The 17,747-nt window shown below is 39.9% G+C and overlaps 1 protein-coding gene across 1 annotated transcript in view; it reads left to right on the top strand.

Moving 5' to 3' along the window:
- Positions 1-17,747, top strand: part of LOC124595370 (rRNA 2'-O-methyltransferase fibrillarin) — a 42,479-nt gene that overhangs the window by 18,511 nt on the left and 6,221 nt on the right. Inside the window, exons 5-6 of the mRNA XM_047134088.1 lie at positions 2,706-2,876; positions 10,496-10,741. Of these exons, the coding sequence (XP_046990044.1) occupies positions 2,706-2,876; positions 10,496-10,741 (417 nt within the window). The remainder of the gene's footprint in view (positions 1-2,705; positions 2,877-10,495; positions 10,742-17,747) is intronic.

The following is a 17,747-nucleotide window of genomic DNA, read 5'->3' on the forward strand; positions in this document are numbered from 1 at the left end:
TGATGTTCTGAACGAGAGTTTAGCGAAAATTTTTCTCCGTTTGAAAATCTTTGCAGATGCCTCTTTAGTACATTACATTCTGCACAGAAATTAGTCATATTAGATTTAAAAATCTAGTCAATTGCCGTGATTCATTTCTGACTGTATCACTATTAGGCATAAGAATAATACAAATACACTCCTGGAAATGGAAAAAAGAACACATTGACACCGGTGTGTCAGACCCACCATACTTGCTCCGGACACTGCGAGAGGGCTGTACAAGCAATGACCACACGCACGGCACAGCGGACACACCAGGAACCGCGGTGTTGGCCGTCGAATGGCGCTAGCTGCGCAGCATTTGTGCACCGCCGCCGTCAGTGTCAGCCAGTTTGCCGTGGCATACGGAGCTCCATCGCAGTCTTTAACACTGGTAGCATGCCGCGACAGCGTGGACGTGAACCGTATGTGCAGTTGACGGACTTTGAGCGAGGGCGTATAGTGGGCATGCGGGAGGCCGGGTGGACGTACCGCCGAATTGCTCAACACGTGTGGCGTGAGGTCTCCACAGTACATCGATGTTGTCGCCAGTGGTCGGTGGAAGGTGCACGTGCCCGTCGACCTGGGACCGGACCGCAGCGACGCACGGATGCACGCCAAGACCGTAGGATCCTACGCAGTGCCGTAGGGGACCGCACCACCACTTCCCAGCAAATTAGGGACACTGTTGCTCCTGCGAGGACCATTCGCAACCGTCTCCATGAAGCTGGGCTACGGTCCTGCACACCGTTAGGCCGTCTTCCGCTCACGCCCCAACATCGTGCAGCCCGCCTCCAGTGGTGTCGCGACGGGCGTGAATGGAGGGACGAATGGAGACGTGTCGTCTTCAGCGATGAGTCGCTTCTGCCTCGGTGCCAATGATGGTCGTATGCGTGTTTGGCGCCGTGCAGGTGAGCGCCACAATCAGGACTGCATACGACAGAGGCACACAGGGCCAACACCCGGCATCATGGTGTGGGGAGCGATCTCCTACACTGGCCGCACACCACTGGTGATCGTCGAGGGGACACTGAATAGTGCACGGTACATCCAAACCGATATCGAACCCATCGTTCTACCATTCCTAGACCGGCAAGGGAACTTGCTGTTCCAACAGGACAATGCACGTCCGCATGTATCCCTTGCCACCCAACGTGCTCTAGAAGGTGTAAGTCAACTACCCTGGCCAGCAAGATCTCCGGATCTGTCCCCCATTGAGCATGTTTGGGACTGGATGAAGCGTCGTCTCACGCGGTCTGCACGTCCAGCACGAACGCTGGTCCAACTGAGGCGCTAGGTGGAAATGGCATGGCAAGCGGTTCCACAGGACTACATCCAGCATCTCTACGATCGTCTCCATGGGAGAATAGCAGCCTGCATTGCTGCGAAAGGTGGATATACACTGTAGTAGTGCCGACATTGTGCATGCTCTGTTGCCTGTGTCTTTGTGCCTGTGGTTCTGTCAGTGTGATCATGTGATGTATCTGACCCCAGGAATGTGTCAATAAAGTTTCCCCTTCCTGGGACAATGAATTCACGGTGTTCTTATTTCAATTTCCAGGAGTGTATAAACATGACATGATATGTATATTCTTCCGCGTTTGCTGTTGTCTCACTCTAGTTTCGTAGTTTATTAGGCAGACAGGATTTAAATGAGATAGCAGCAAACACGAAAGAATACATGTCGAAATGCTTATATTCGTATTAATCTTATGCTGAAGAGAATACTGCAGGTGATTCACAATTCATAAGAGTTCCTGTTAGCAACCACCTCTTCTCACAGGTAGGAAAGAATTCAGAACCTAGAGTTGGCCATATTGACAAGCCAAGACCATTTACAAGATGTATTGAAGGTGGTCTTGTGACAAACATCCCAAACCGTCTTGCTGGTCGGATTTTCGTAGTACATTGAAATGCTGCTACATTCGAAGATGAGCAATACGGAATTTCTATTTACTTTGTTGGGTAAGTATGAAAATGCAGTGGTCGAAACTCGGGGCAGAGAAAAAAGCTCGTCTGCCACCTTTTTTAACTGACGCAGAGGTTTTGGCACCAGTATTTAATATTTATCTTTGTGCTTGCAAAGCATGCCTGTGTAGTGCTACATATATTCGACGGCAGAAGTTAATTGTGGCGGCACCTACCAACATTTTTCAGAACTTCCACTTACTTTGCACTCAATTCTAAGCCACAGGCGGTTTTTTGGATTACAAATACCAGAAAAAAGTGCAGCTTGGATTCGAGTAAATACGGTACTTGCTAATGGTGTTTGCATAATAGTTAATTACTGGCTAATTTCTTTTTGTAATTCGAAGTGCGTTTTGATGATACTGCTATGGTCATACATCAAAATGGAACATTGCATGAGGACTTATTAGTTGCATTGGAGATATTAAACTGCAGTTGAAGCAGGTGCAATAATTGTTATGAAGACACAGTATTTTGGTCTTGGTCCAATTGGCTATGCCTTAAGATAACATCATGCACAAAAAGTTCAGAATTATGCTGGCAAAAGCAGCTGAACTGGGGAAGTCCAAGTAGATACGTTGCACAAATTTTCATGCAAGGTGTTCTGATCTTATTTCCTGCCTTTGGATAAGGTAAATTTCTGTTGAAGATGGAATTTCACGTGCCTTCATTATTTATTCCTTATTCTTCTTTCATGCAGCTTGCATTGTTTTCAGGAAGGAGAAACAAAGATTGAGTACAGAGTATGGAATCCATTTCGCTCGAAGCTTGCAGCTGCTATATTGGGAGGTGTTGATCAAATCCACATGCCACCAGGAAGCAAAGTGCTCTACTTAGGTGCTGCTTCAGGAACAACTGTATCCCATGTATCTGATGTTGTTGGACCGGTATGTATTAGTGTATGCTGAAATATGTAGAATTGCATTTTATCTCACATTAGATTTAAATTAATTGAGCTTATGCAGATAATTTTTGTTAATAATGTTTTATCTGTGTAATTTTTTTTTCCTTCCTTCGGTGTTGGACAAAGCCAGTTGTTTTTATGCTCTACTCTCCTGTATGTTAAATCTCAGATAAATTGTTACATGCAGTTATGTAATACATTATAAATAAGTGCATATTTTTTGTGGCTGGTGTTATGAGTCTAAGTTTCCAGTCAGTCTTACATTTAAATTTCTCACACACACACACACACACACACACACACACACACACACACACACACACACTTAATGACCACTGTCAGTTATTGAAATACCGTTTGCAAAAGTCAAATTGTTAATTGCTTGGAAACCTGAAATCATACCATCAAAGATGCAAATTATGCTATTTTATTTACCATTAACATATTTTTTGTTGATTTTCAGTGGAATTCTCAAATTTTATGTTAAAACTGTGCACTATTATTATTTGCGAAACGTTTACATTGGCTACCAAATATACAATGGCTAAGGTGACGAACATACAAGAAAATGTGTGTTGTTTATTTTATTTTGTCGATGGTGCAAATGCTATTTTTTTCCCCCCCCAAAGTTCCACTGTAGTCCAAGTCCTTAGTTAACAGTGATTAAAATTATTTGGCTATCATTATATTTACTTTGGCACTCGCATCGCAATTTTTATGGGCAAATAATACTGTTGTGAAATTGTAGCCATATCTCTTCTTTTGAACATAAGTGAGCTGAACTGTTGGCAACCATGTGCTTCAAGCATAGTGTTGCCAAATAAGTTATGTCAGTGATAGTTATCTTCATTACCTTCCTTCCAAGTGTTTGGCCTCTTGACCTGTTATGGTTTCATTGAGAAGTTCTCCTGCCAATTTTTCGTTTGTTGGCCCAGCAGTTTTACACTGTTGGGGTGGTAGTGTATCATTGATTTTGGAGCCCTCTTTGAACTCATTTGTTGTAGATATTCTCATCAGTTGTTTTGGTAGTTTTGAATATAAGGTGCGATGGATTCCATCTTCATTCCTTTTGTGATCCCATTTGGTGTAAAAGCTATACATTTCAAGAGTTTCATTTTATAGGTGACTCTTTTCGCATCTTTTGCCTTTATTGCCCTGGCTTCGTTGCCATAGCACAGGTCTTGTTAAGATTTTATGAAGGTGTATTCTGGTGTACTTGTGGCTACGGAAGATTTCATTAAATGACTCCCATAGTTGTTGAATACATAGTATTTTTCAACTAAGTGTTTCTCCCTTAAAAGATATTTATAGGCAAAATGTGTGAATGTGTTCATTCTTTCTAGAATTTCATTTGTGAAACAGATGTTCCATTGTACCCTGGGTATTTTCCATAGGAAGCCATAATTTTGTTCGTTTCGGTGTTTATGTCCATGCTATATTTCTCAGATATAAGCTGTAAGATATGCTGTAGGTCAGCCTCTGAAAATGCTATGAGAGCTAAATCATCTGCAAAAATAAAGCATTAAGCTTTGTGTTTCTTTGATTTGAATGAAGCCATGTGGCATTTGTCTCCACTCTTGGATGATTTTATTCGTATAAATAATAGGAAAGAGTGGTGAAAGTCCACATTCCTGCCCTAATTGTGCATGTATTCTGCCCCACGTAGAGGATTTGTTCTCTTTCTTGACACACATTTTCATTATGCTACTTTGACAGTAACAACACTAGGTATGACTCTTTGTAAATAGTGCTCATCTAGAGCCATGGTGGAAAGGAACGCTTCTCATTGGCAGATCAGATGGAAGGAACACCCACTAAATTAATTAACTTCTTGTGGTTGGTGTTTACAGCCATGTACAATTTTGTAAATGACATCATAGTCACCTTTAACAGTAAAAGTTATTTATTTGCACCGTTAATTCCGTCGTGTGGCCATTATCAACTGGTATAACTGTGCTTTAGTACATGGCAAAATCTAAAAATCTTCTGATATATATAAATGTCATTGTCAGAGCTCTATTTTGGGTCTTTCAACATTCTTAGTTTCTTTAATACAAATCACATCAAATCATTACTCGTGTACACTGTCCACATGTTAACTTAACATGTTTATCTGGCCTATCTTGTCTAGAGTTTTACTAACTAAATTAAACATTAAGAGGTGCAGCATGCCTCTCCAGGCTTCTTTTGACACTTGAAACCAATTATGCCTAGTTGACATTGCTTTGTCCATTTTTACACAGTTTTGTCGATTTCAAGGGCAATAAACAGCCATTAGATGTCAGCTTTTGAAAAGCAGTAGCCAGTTTTACTTGGCTGGCTACAAGTCCCTCCAGCATTGAGACGTGATTAACCTCTCCAGTGTTAGATGACTCATTAATTTATTACAATCTTGATTGGAAATTAAAATATCGTGAATACAGGAGGGAGAACTGCAGTCAACTTACATTAAACAAATCCCACATTTACATTGTTGTCAATCTCTACATCATGTGGCGTTGTGCAAAATTCGGTGCTTGCATGAATTTGTTCGGTTATGAAGTGCCCCCATGAATTAGGAACTCTCAACTACAGTCGTAGAGGTGGATTTTATATATGTTGCCTATGCTGTGCTTGAGGGACAGGCTGGCAGTCAATTCAATATCTGACAATATGCTAGTCAAATGATACTAAACTATATCATTTATTGTAGCAACAAGTGTGTTATCACTCCATCACACAAATTATGTATGGTAAAATTGCTTCATGAGTGTTTATCTTCTTAACACATTGCAGTCGGGCCACAGATACTACTGCAATCCCTCAGAAGTCGTAGACTTTTGCGCCTTTTTTACATGGCTCCTGACCAAAAGGTAATGAAGAAAAGCAAAACCTTTTAACTGATGTGTGTGTTATCATCCTATATCTAAACATTTGTTTAAAGTTTTTTGTAAGATATCATATATTTACAGAATTATTATATTTTGAAAATTAGATGATTCAGAGGTAGAAAAAAAGTTTGAAATTGCAAGAAATCAGAATTTATTATAAAATAAATGTACAAAATTATTTCATTGAATTTTTACAACTCTTTTCATTGAGTAAAATTTGTCTTTGTGTGATATTGCTTGAAACAGTCAGGTAGACACAATCCTACATTACATTCTTCACACCACCATCTCGTCTCCCTTCTCACTCGTGCGCCCTTCTCAGAGCAAACAATGCAATATCTTGATGCATATTTCTTGCTTGTTGTCGATGGGACGTGAGTGGGGAAATGCCTTGCTGTTAGCCTGTTTGCTGCTTAACCCTGCTTTTCATTTTCGTTGAAAACTTCGCCGGATTTCTCCAGTATTTGTTTTCCCAGGTTCACCATAAAAGTAAACAAGCTGGTTCGTTTGTGAGAGACAGGCCGAAGTTTCTTGTACAGAATGTAAGAATTGACCACGCACATCATAAATACATGAAAAAATACCTTTTTCCACCATTTCATTGTTCGTCGTTGAAAATAATAGTAGGTCACCAGCTGATCTCCATGATCAACACCAGTTTTATTTTTATTATAATCAAGTATGAGATCAGGCTTCAGTTTTTCTACCATTCCAGCCTTGGATTTTGTCTTAGTAACACTACTTGTCATTCTATGTTTGGTAGAAAGGGCAAACACATCCCTAGTATCTTTCCAGTGAAGTGCTAGCACGGAATTTTTTCTCTTGAATACGATTTCACCTCTTCTTAGTTTATTCTGTTTGAATTCCTGTGGTAGGCCTCTTCTGTTTCTCATTACTGTGCCAACAGCAGATGTGCCCTCATCAAACAACTTTTCAAATAATTTTACAGAAGTATAAAAGCGGTCCATGTACAATGTATGACCCTTACGTAGATAACTGTTGCACAAACGTAGCACCACTGAATCTGCACTGTTGTCATTTTCACCTGCACCGGTGTACACTTCACAGTTCAAAACATATCCTGTTGCTGAATCACTTAGAATGAAAAATTTTATACCATACCTGCTCGGTTTGTTCTTGATATATACTCGAAATCGAATTCTCCCTCTGAATGGACATAAACCTTCATCAACTGTGAGATTCTCGCCAGGAGAAAAACTGTTCTTGCTTTTCAGTACAAAGTTATCAAAAAAAGGTCGGATTTTGTGTATAGGATCATGGTTTGGTTGACCCCTTCGTACATAATTGTCGTTGTTATTTACGTGAAGCATAAAGTAAATTGACCTAAATCTGTCTCTTTTCATGATTTTTGCAGGTAAGGAGGAATCTAGCATTAGGTCATTGCTCCAATAGTCCTTAATATTTGGTTTGTGTACAAGGCACATGTGAATAATTATAGCAAAAAACTGATACATCTCATGTAGCTTCACAGCAGACCAATTGGCCCAAAGCGACCTGGAAGTTATTTTATTTTGCATCCGCAATTTGGAAATTGTTGCTGCAGCGTAGCGGTTTGTTTCTGTCTTTATATTTTTGATGACATTTGCGTCAATAAAGACGCTCCAACAGTCAAATTCAGTGCTTTCGGCGCTCAAAGGTGCCAAGACATTACTTACGCCTTCAAAGAGCGGTAATTGTTGTAGGACATCGTCATTTACCCATTCAACAACGTTGTTTTGGGACTGCTGTTGTTGTATTCTGCCTCTGCCTTTTTGAATGGGAGCTTCACACTCTTCTAATACGTCTGATGGCTCATTTTCATTTTCGGACCACTCGTTGTTACCTTCGAAATAAATGACATAAGTCAGTGAAACTGCCGAGATTATAATTGTGATTCGTAAACACAATGACTGACCATTATAATTACCATCTATTTCAGAAGAACTATTTTCAGTTTGAAATCCATCATCGTCAATTTCAGATCCAGATTCTTCCAGCAGCCTCAGAATTTCCTCTTCAGTCAAACTGTCCCCCATTTTACGACAAACGTTTGCGATAAAGACAACTACATAAGCACACTGCAAGAGTGAATGCGCGGGAATTGTTTTGGCGCCTTTTTTGAGTGACATAGCGCTTAGAGGATGCAGGAACACCATCTAGCGGTCGTCCGATGTACTACAAGACCGAAACACTCAACTCCAGATGTCACTGCACGGATATAATGCGCCGCAACCTGAAATAATAATCGAGAAGGCGGCGCTCGGAGAATCTCCGAGCGCCGACTGTTACGGCAATAAATGCGCGCTCGTAGTTTCTACGGGCAACGACCGGAATGTGTTAAGAAATTTGCTAAATTAATAAAGTTAACACACTCTACTACATCGATTTCACTTGCTACTTTTTCCTTAATTTTTGTTCATGATTAATAGTATTTTCCCATATTATTTTTCTCATCAAGTGCCGACTGGTTTTGGTTTGTAATAAGTCGTCGTTATCTGTTGCATTCCCTGCATACAAAGAAAATAGCTCAGTTATTAAAAGTATTGTGATAGTAAAAATGCAGCAAATGTAGCAGGGAAAAGGAACACCGACGTTTAAAATGTGAGGTGGACAGAAAGTGCAAAATGGCTGAACAGGAATGGTTTGAGAACATATGAAAGATTGTAGAAGTGTCCATAAATCGGAAAAAATTAAAAATAACCATAGAGAAAAGGGAAGCAACTGCATGAACACCAAAAGCTCAGATGGCCAGCCACTACTAAATAAAGAAGGGAAAGTTGGAAGGAATGTAGAATATGTCTATAGACGGGAAACCATCTTGGAGACAAAAGAAGAGGAAGTAAGTGAAGATAAGATAGGAAATGTGACACTTCAAAAATAATTTGACAGAGTAATGAAAGACCTAAGTGGAAACAAGGCCCCTGGAGTAGATGACATTCCCCCAGAATTATTCTTTGGGAGAACCACCTCGTGGGCAACATACAAAGCAGGCAGGATACCCCCAGATTTGAGGAAGAATGTAGTAATTTCAGTTCCAAACGAGGCAAGTACCACTGACAGGCATGAATACTAGTGAAATGTCAATTGAAAAAGTCATGACATATTGCAAAAATTGACTTGAATTATTTACAGAAGAATGGAAAAACTGGTAGAAGCTGCACTCAGGGAAGTTCAGTTTGGGTTTCAGAGAACTGAAGGATCATGTGAGGCAAAGCTTAGCCAATGGCTTATAGAAGATAGGTTGAAGGGAGGCAACCTTGTGTTTGATAGCATTTGTTGATTAGAAAAAGCTTTTCACAATGTTGACTGGAATATACTTTTTGAAGTTTTGAGCAAAGCAGAGATAAAATACAGGGAACAAAATGTTGATTAGTCTACAACTTGTTCAGAAACCAGCCTGAATTTATAAGAACTGAAGAACATAGAAGGGACGCAGTAGTTGAGAAAGGTGTGAAACAGGGTTGTAGCCTAACACTGACGTTATTCAATCAAGCTGTAAAGGAAACCAAGGGGAAATTAGAAAAGATAATAAAATTTCAGGAAGAAGAAATAAAAAATATTGAGGTTCGCTGGTGACATTCTAACACTGTTAGACGTAGCGAAGGACTTGAAAGTGCATTTGAACAGAGTGGACAGTGTCTCGAAAGGAGGTTATAAGATGAACATTAACATAAGCAAAACAAGGGTAATGGAGTGAATTCGAATTAAATCAGTCAGCGCTTGGGGGGAATTTTATTAGGAAATGAGAAATGAAAAACAGTAGATGAGTTTTGCTATTTGGGCGGAAAAATAACTGATTGCGATTTGAGACTGGCCAAAGGAAGAGAAGAGTTTCTGAAAAAGAGGAATTTGCTACTATCTTACTTAAATTTAAGTGTTAGGAAGTCACTTCGGGAAATAGTAGTTGGGAGTGTAGCCTTGTATGGAAGTGAAATGTGGGCGATAAGCAGTTCAGACAAGAAGAGGAAAGATGATTTTTTAAATGTGGTGCTACAGATGAATCCTGAAGATTGGATGGGTGGGTTGAATAACTAATAAGAAATACTGAATCGAATTGGGAAAGAAAGAAATTTCTGGCGCAACTTGAGCAAAATACCAGGTCGGTTGATAGGATACATCCTGGTGTGTGAAGGAATTGGCAGTTTGGTTATGGAAGTTTGGGGGGGGGGGGGGGGGAGTAAGATTATTGGAGACCAAGGCTTGAAGACAGTAAGCAGATTTCAATGGATACAGTTTGTGCTAGTTGTGGAGAGGTTATGAGGCTTGCATAATGTAGACCAGCATGGAGAGCTGCATGACAACAACAACAACAACAACATTGTGATGAAGGAAATCCTGGAATTCAAACAAGAAACAGCAGATGAGTATGATCAACTTCTCATGTGCAGATGGGATGTGAGTAGCACATAATCCACTTTAAAAAATCATAAGATGTATGCATTAGCTTTTTTAGTATTATTGGAAATGAGTCTTCTCTGCTGCTTATTTTTCTGTTTTTGTAAGCTGCTAGTAGAGAGCAATAAAAGTTTAGCTGATAAAAATAAATTAAAATAACCAATAGTTTTATTTGCTATATAGTGCTTGCTCTGTGAGAAAATGTGTGTGTGTGTGTGTGTGTGTGTGTGTGTGTGTGCGTGTGCGTGTGCGTGTGCGTGTGCGTGTGCGTGTGCGTGTTTTAGAAAGAGAGATTCGTAGTGAATTAGTTGAACTAAATGTGACAATTTTTTCACAGGAAGGGTTGGTGTATGCAGTTGAGTTCTCCCACAGGTCTGGACGAGATCTCATCAACATGGCAAAAAAGCGTACGAATGTCATTCCCATAATTGAGGATGCCCGACACCCTCATAAGTACCGAATGTTGGTTGGTATGGTTGACACAATCTTTGCAGATGTGGCTCAACCAGATCAAGCTCGCATTGTGGCTCTCAATGCACAGTATTATCTGCGAAATGGTGGCCATTTCGTCATTTCAATCAAGGTATTTATCATACTCACTGTACTCTGTTGTACACAGTGAATAAGTAGTCCTTTTGGGAGCAAGAAACAGTGATTGTGGTGGAGATTCCACATGGTGACCAACCACTGAAAGGAGGGGGGGGGGGGGGTTGAACTTGTCAACTTCTTCTTCGTACATAAATTTAATGTAATTACACATAATTTGAGGTGCCTGCTTCTGAAGCACACATCTTGAATTTTGACTGTGTTTGAAGACTCCAGTGCCATACTGTGTAGGATGGAATAGAGAAATAAGACGCAAAAGACATGGATTTTCTGAATGTCCAAGGAAGGAAGAATCTTCTGCAAATAGACCTTATTTTTGTGTGGTCTAATTATACAAATATAAATAAAGTTTCACTATCTGTGGGTGCCCTAGTGCTCTGTTACTGGATGTCAAATGTTGTTTAATGTGCAACAGCGGTGCATTTGGAAAGGAAACCACATATTCAGGCAATAATGTGTTATGTTAAGGAAAAATAGCAAGTCTGCAATGAAGAACCAGCGTTGAGGAGCTTTGTACAAATAAAAGTTAGAAAACTCATGGGGTGAGGTAATCCAAAGTAGTGTAAGATCTCTGGTAAAAAAAATGTGTGAAGTAAACGCTTTCTAAAGTGAAAGGTAATGGGGAATGTTACCAAGACTAAATGAAAAAAGTTTGTAGATAATATCGTGGGTGGGGTTGAAAGATGCATGTTGTTGATAACCGAGTGAGTGCAGCTGTAAAATAATATAATTAAAATTGCAAAAATCTGGACTCATATCCTTGCAATGGTATCCTGTGTATGGGTAAGTAAGATTCCCCTCCAGACAGTACAGTTGGTGTCGAAATTTCTTGAACAAACTTGCAATTGTGTGTTTTACACACTGACAGGAATGGATATTTTCCTCTGAAAGTAAGCTATACAAAAAAGAGGAAATGAATACAAAAAAGGCAATCTCAAAAGACTGCAGCTATTTAATTTAGCTTACCTCTATAGGCAGTCTTAGGTCATGCTGGAGACACTCTTCGTATTTGCATTTCATGAAAATGGAAAATTCAACTGAGAAAAATATAAAATAAGAATGGCTGCCAGTGTCTATAATCAGGAGGTGATATTCCCAACGGAAACACTTAAGAATAAAAGAAGGAAAACTACATCTAGCTTTCAGTATGTTCCTTTCTCAGGGGTAAGTGCAAACTATTCAGACCCACAAGTGAGAAGGAACTACTGTCGCAAGGAAGAGGTGAGACTAAGATGAAAGACGGAGGCATCAGAGAGGGAAAGTCCTCAAAGGAAGTACATGTATAAACACTGCTGTTACAGCTTCGGTTCAGGGTAGGAAGACAGAGTGAGAAGTGAAACTGTATAAAGAGAAGAAGAAGAAATGATAAGTGGGATTAGCAGTATAAAAAAGGGAAGGAAAGCAGAAAAGGAGAGAGAGAGAGGAAAAGATAAAAAGTAATTGTGTGAATAATGAGGAAAGAGGGGGAGTTGTTAAAAAGTAATTGTGTGAATAATGAGGAAGGGGGGTGGGGGGAGAGTTGTTAAGTCCAGAAAAATGGTGTGAATCAAGAATATGTTGTTGAGTAATTTCCCATCTTCATAGTTACGGAAAGCTAGTACTGGGTGGAGGTATCCAAATAGCTCAGGTGTGTTTGCAGGCATTCAGGTCCCTTGTCTTGCTGTATAGCACACTCAGCAATGGGATACTAAATGTCTCCAAGAGGAACAGTCATTTCTTCAGGCAATGTAGTGGTGGTCACTTGTACGTAAAAAAAAAAGTTGGTTGTTAAAAAGAATATGTGGTTTTGCAAGTTGATTTGAGTTGGAATAAGCAGTAGCGGTTGGGTGCATCAGGTATGCAAGTTAGGTAGTGTTTGGGTAGGGATATTTGGCTGGCAGTGTCACATGGTTTCAGAAGGTAGTTAAGAGGGTGACATAATACAACAATAGGTGGTGTGGAGAGGATGTCAGGGAGGGAGATCATTCAAGGTGTGACGTGAGAAGGTTGTAGCCTAAGCACAATAATGTTTTCAGGCCTGTGATGTACTGGGTAACAAAAGGAGTACTTTGAGATACTAGAGAATAGGGACTGTATTCATCAATGGATAAAGAGAGAAGACTGTATGGATGGGTTGTTTGTGTAAAATATTTGTGGATTAGTTGCAGAAAAATGAAGGCCAGTGAGTTCAAACTGTTAAGTCGTCTGCGGCAGCTATTATCTGCAAACACAATTTCATTTGCCTCATTGATTGTATTTGTTGCTCAGTGATGCTCCAGACTGTTTTTGCTTTTTTTCATGGAGTGTCTTACTGCTGTGCATAGTATTGCCGTTGGTGGGGAGGCTTGCGTGCGTCAGCGATACAGATAGCTGTACCGTAGGTGCAACCATAATGGAGGGGTATCTGTTGAGAGGCCAGACAAACGTGTGGTTCCTGAAGAGGGGCAGCAGCCTTTTCAGTAGTTGCAAGGGCAACAGTCTGGATGATTGACTGATCTGGCCTTGTAACAATAACCAAAACGGCCTTGCTGTGCTGGTACTGCGAACGGCTGAAAGCAAGGGGAAACTACAGCCGTAATTTTTCCTGAGGGCATGCAGCTTTACTGTATGATTAAATGATGATGGCGTCCTCTTGGGTAAAATATTCCGGAGGTAAAATAGTCCCCCATTCGGATCTCCGGGCGGGGACTATTCAAGAGGATGTCGTTATCAGGAGAAAGAAAACTGGCGTTCTACGGCTCGGAGCGTGGAATGTCAGATCCCTTAATCGGGCAGGTAGGTTAGAAAATTTAAAATGGGAAATGGATAGGTTGAAGTTAGATATAGTGGGAATTAGTGAAGTTCGGTGGCAGGAGGATCAAGACTTCTGGTCAGGTGACTACAGGGTTATAAACACAAAATCAAATAGGGGTAATGCAGGAGTAGGTTTAATAATGAATATGAAAATAGGAATGCGGGTAAGCTGCTACAAACAGCATAGTGAACGCATTATTGTGGCCAAGATAGATACGAAGCCCACACCTACTACAGTAGTACAAGTTTATATGCCAACTAGCTCTGCAGATGTTGAAGAAATTGAAGAAATGTATGATGAAATAAAAGAAATTATTCAGATTGTGAAGGGAGACGAAAATTTAATAGTCATTGGTGACTGGAATTAGAGTGTAGGAAAAGAGAGAGAAGGAAACATAGTAGGTGAATATGGATTGGGGCTAAGAAATGAAAGAGGAAGCCGCCTCGTAGAATTTTGCACAGAGCACAACATAATCATAGCTAACACTTGGTTTAAGAATCATCAAAGAAGGTTGTATACATGGAAGAACCCTGGAGATACTAAAAGGTATCAGATAGATTATATAATGGTAAGACAGAGAATTAGGAACCAGGTTTTAAATTGTAAGACATTTCCAGGGACAGATGTGGACTCTGACCACAATCTATTGGTTATGAACTGTAGATTAAAACTTAAGAAACTGCAAAAAGGTGGGAATTTAAGGAGATGGGACCTGGATAAACTGAAAGAACCAGAGGTTGTACAGAGTTTCAGGGAGAGCATAAGGGAACAATTGACAGGAATGGGGGAAAGAAATACAGTAGAAGAAGAATGGGTAGCTTTGAGGGATGAAGTAGCGAAGGCAGCAGAGGATCAAGTAGGTAAAAAGACGAGGGCTAGTAGAAATCCTTGGGTAGCAGAAGAAATATTGAATTTAATTGTTGAAAGGAGAAAATATAAAAATGCAGTAAATGAAGCAGGCAAAAAGGAATACAAACGTCTCAAAAATGAGATCGACAGGAAGTGCAAAATGGCTAAGCAGGGATGGCTAGAGGACAAATGTGAGGATGTAGAGACATATCTCACTAGGGGTAAGATAGATACTGCCTACAGGAAAATTAAAGAGACCTTTGGAGATAAGAGAATGACTTGTATGGATATGAAGAGCTCAGATGGAAACCCAGTTCTAAGCAAAGAAGGGAAAGCAGAAAGGTGGAAGGAGTATATAGAGGGTCTATACAAGGGCAATGTACTTGAGGACAATATTATGGAAATGGAAGAGGATGTAGATGAAGATGAAATGGGAGATATGATACTGCGTGTAGAGTTTGACAGAGCACTGAAAGACCTGAGTCGAAACAAGGCCCCCGGAGTAGACAACATTCCATTGGAACTACTGACGGCCTTGGGAGAGCCAGTCCTGACAAAACTCTACCATCTGGTGAGCAAGACGTATGAAACAGGCGAAATACCCTCAGACTTCAAGAAGAATATAATAATTCCAATCCCAAAAAAAGCAGGTGTTGACAGATGTGAAAATTACCAAACTATCAGTTTAATAAGTCAGAGCTGCAAAATACTAACACGAATTCTTTACAGACGAATGGAAAAACTAGTAGAAGCCAACCTCGGGGAAGATCAGTTTGGATTCCGTAGAAACACTGGAACACGTGAGGCAATACTGACCTTACGACTTATCCTAGAAGAAAGATTAAGGAAAGGCAAACCTATGTTTCTAGCATTTGTAGACTTAGAGAAAGCTTTTGACAATGTTGACTGGAATAATCTCTTTCAAATTCTAAAGGTTGCAGGGGTAAAATACAGGGAGCGAAAGGCTATTTACAATTTGTACAGAAACCAGATGGCAGTTATAAGAGTCGAGGGACATGAAAGGGAAGCAGTGGTTGGGAAGGGAGTAAGACAGGGTTGTAGCCTCTCCCCGATGTTGTTCAATCTGTATATTGAGCAAGCAGTAAAGGAAACAAAAGAAAAATTCAGAGTAGGTATTAAAATTCATGGAGAAGAAATAAAAACTTTGAGGTTCGCCGATGACATTGTAATTCTATCAGAGACAGCAAAGGACTTGGAAGAGCAGTTGAATGGAATGGACAGTGTCTTGAAAGGAGGATATAAGATGAACATCAACAAAAGCAAAACAAGGATAATGGAATGTAGTCTAGTTAAGTCGGGTGATGCTGAGGGGATTAGATTAGGAAATGAGACACTTAAAGTAGTAAAGGAGTTTTGCTATTTGGGGAACAAAATAACTGATGATGGTCGAAGTAGAGAGGATATAAAATGTAGACTGGCAATGGCAGGGAAAACGTTTCTGAAGAAGAGAAATTTGTTAACATCGAGTATAGATTTAAGTGTCAGGAAGTCATTTCTGAAAGTATTTGTATGGAGTGTAGCCATGTATGGAAGTGAAACATGGACGATAAATAGTTTGGACAAGAAGAGAATAGAAGCTTTCGAAATGTGGTGCTACAGGAGAATGCTGAAGATTAGATGGGTAGATCACATAACTAATGAGGAAATATTGAATAGGATTGGGGAGAAGAGAAGTTTGTGGCACAACTTGACCAGAAGAAGGGATCGGTTGGTAGGACATGTTCTGAGGCATCAAGGGATCACCAATTTAGTATTGGAGGGCAGCGTGGAGGGTAAAAATCGTAGAGGGAGACCAAGAGATGAATACACTAAGCAGATTCAGAAGGATGTGGGTTGCAGTAGGTACTGGGAGATGAAGAAGCTTGCACAAGGTAGAGTAGCATGGAGAGCTGCATCAAACCAGTCTCAGGACTGAAGACCACAACAACAACACAACATAGTATTGAAACATGTTTTGCTTTTTTGATGAGACTGGAGGATTTTTCAGTTCTAGTGGTAATGGAGTTCAAATTCTTGAATATGGACTGTCCTTGGAATTAGGTAATGGTTTCATGTTATAAAAGAAGCTTTCTAATCCCTCACGTTACCCACCCTTGTCCCTGCTTCTCTTTAATTTTACCTGACACTCCCTTACATTGATTCTTGGTTAGGTTTATGTTGTACACTTGTTATCTTGTGTTTTGCATCTAGTTGCTTGGCATGTTTTACTGTCAACATTCCATCACACTGGGCAGATAAACGAATTACTTTCCTTTCTATACTTAATTCACGAAAAGTATATGGGCCTAAGATCAAGTTTCCAGTTGCTTTTTCACAATGACTTTCATCTATTGGTAGAAGTTTTACTGTGACAAACAATCCACAGATTAACATCAGTACTTCCGGGTGTCATCAGTCAGTAGTGAGAGAATAAATGGATATTAAAGGTACAATGAATGATGCCTCTCCCGTAAATAACATAAACTGTTTGACAGAACTTTCCCACTGGTGGCTTGTAAGCCATATGTGTGTTTCCAGATTATTCACCGCATTTTTCTTGGGACAGCCCCATTTCTCCTAAAATGTTCTGCTGTCACAAAAGTCTTTTTAAGTGACATGTATAAATGTCCATCTTTTTGTGGTTCTGTGTGGTTCAAAGTATTTTATGCTACTGGAGGTTTGATTTGCAATTTACTGTAAAGTCACATTTTTTAATAGGAATGAAATGGACCCTATTCCAGATCCTCTGTCGCGCACTGCATTTGTCAACTAGACGTGTTCAATATAATATTCATTGACGTCCACTTTTTCTTTTAATTATCTTAAAATGGTATGGCATTAGCCTATACATGTAGGTGCTTTCCATTTTGAAAGGTAACATAAACTCCTACTCTGCCTTCTGCAGTATAAATCAAAAGACTTGGATGTAGATTAATGATTCCAGCATTGAAGAAAAGTCAACTCTAAAGACAAGGCATAAGTGGCAGGCAGACATAAATTATTTAAAAGTTAATAATTTTCTCTTTCTCCGCTAGACGGTAGAAGTACTATTATGTATGGATGAATATTTATTATTAATATTGTAACATTGCACAAACACGATATTAGAATGTCCACCAACCAACTTTTAATTTGCTTCCACATAAAGGAAAATACACAAACACTGAATGATGTAGTAATAAGTACAACACACAAAATCAAGGGTTATATTAAGGCACAGTCTAACTTTGAAGTATTCCAAAGTCACAAAACCTTAGAGCGGCCAACGGCCTGGCACACCACCTTATGTACACCTGTTTGCACAGAGTGCAGTGCTTGCTGCACCACCTATGCAATTGTGAGGTGGCTTCTTTTGGCCAGC

The sequence above is a fragment of the Schistocerca americana genome, chromosome 2, assembly GCF_021461395.2.
Source record: "Schistocerca americana isolate TAMUIC-IGC-003095 chromosome 2, iqSchAmer2.1, whole genome shotgun sequence".
Lineage (NCBI taxonomy): Eukaryota > Metazoa > Arthropoda > Insecta > Orthoptera > Acrididae > Schistocerca > Schistocerca americana.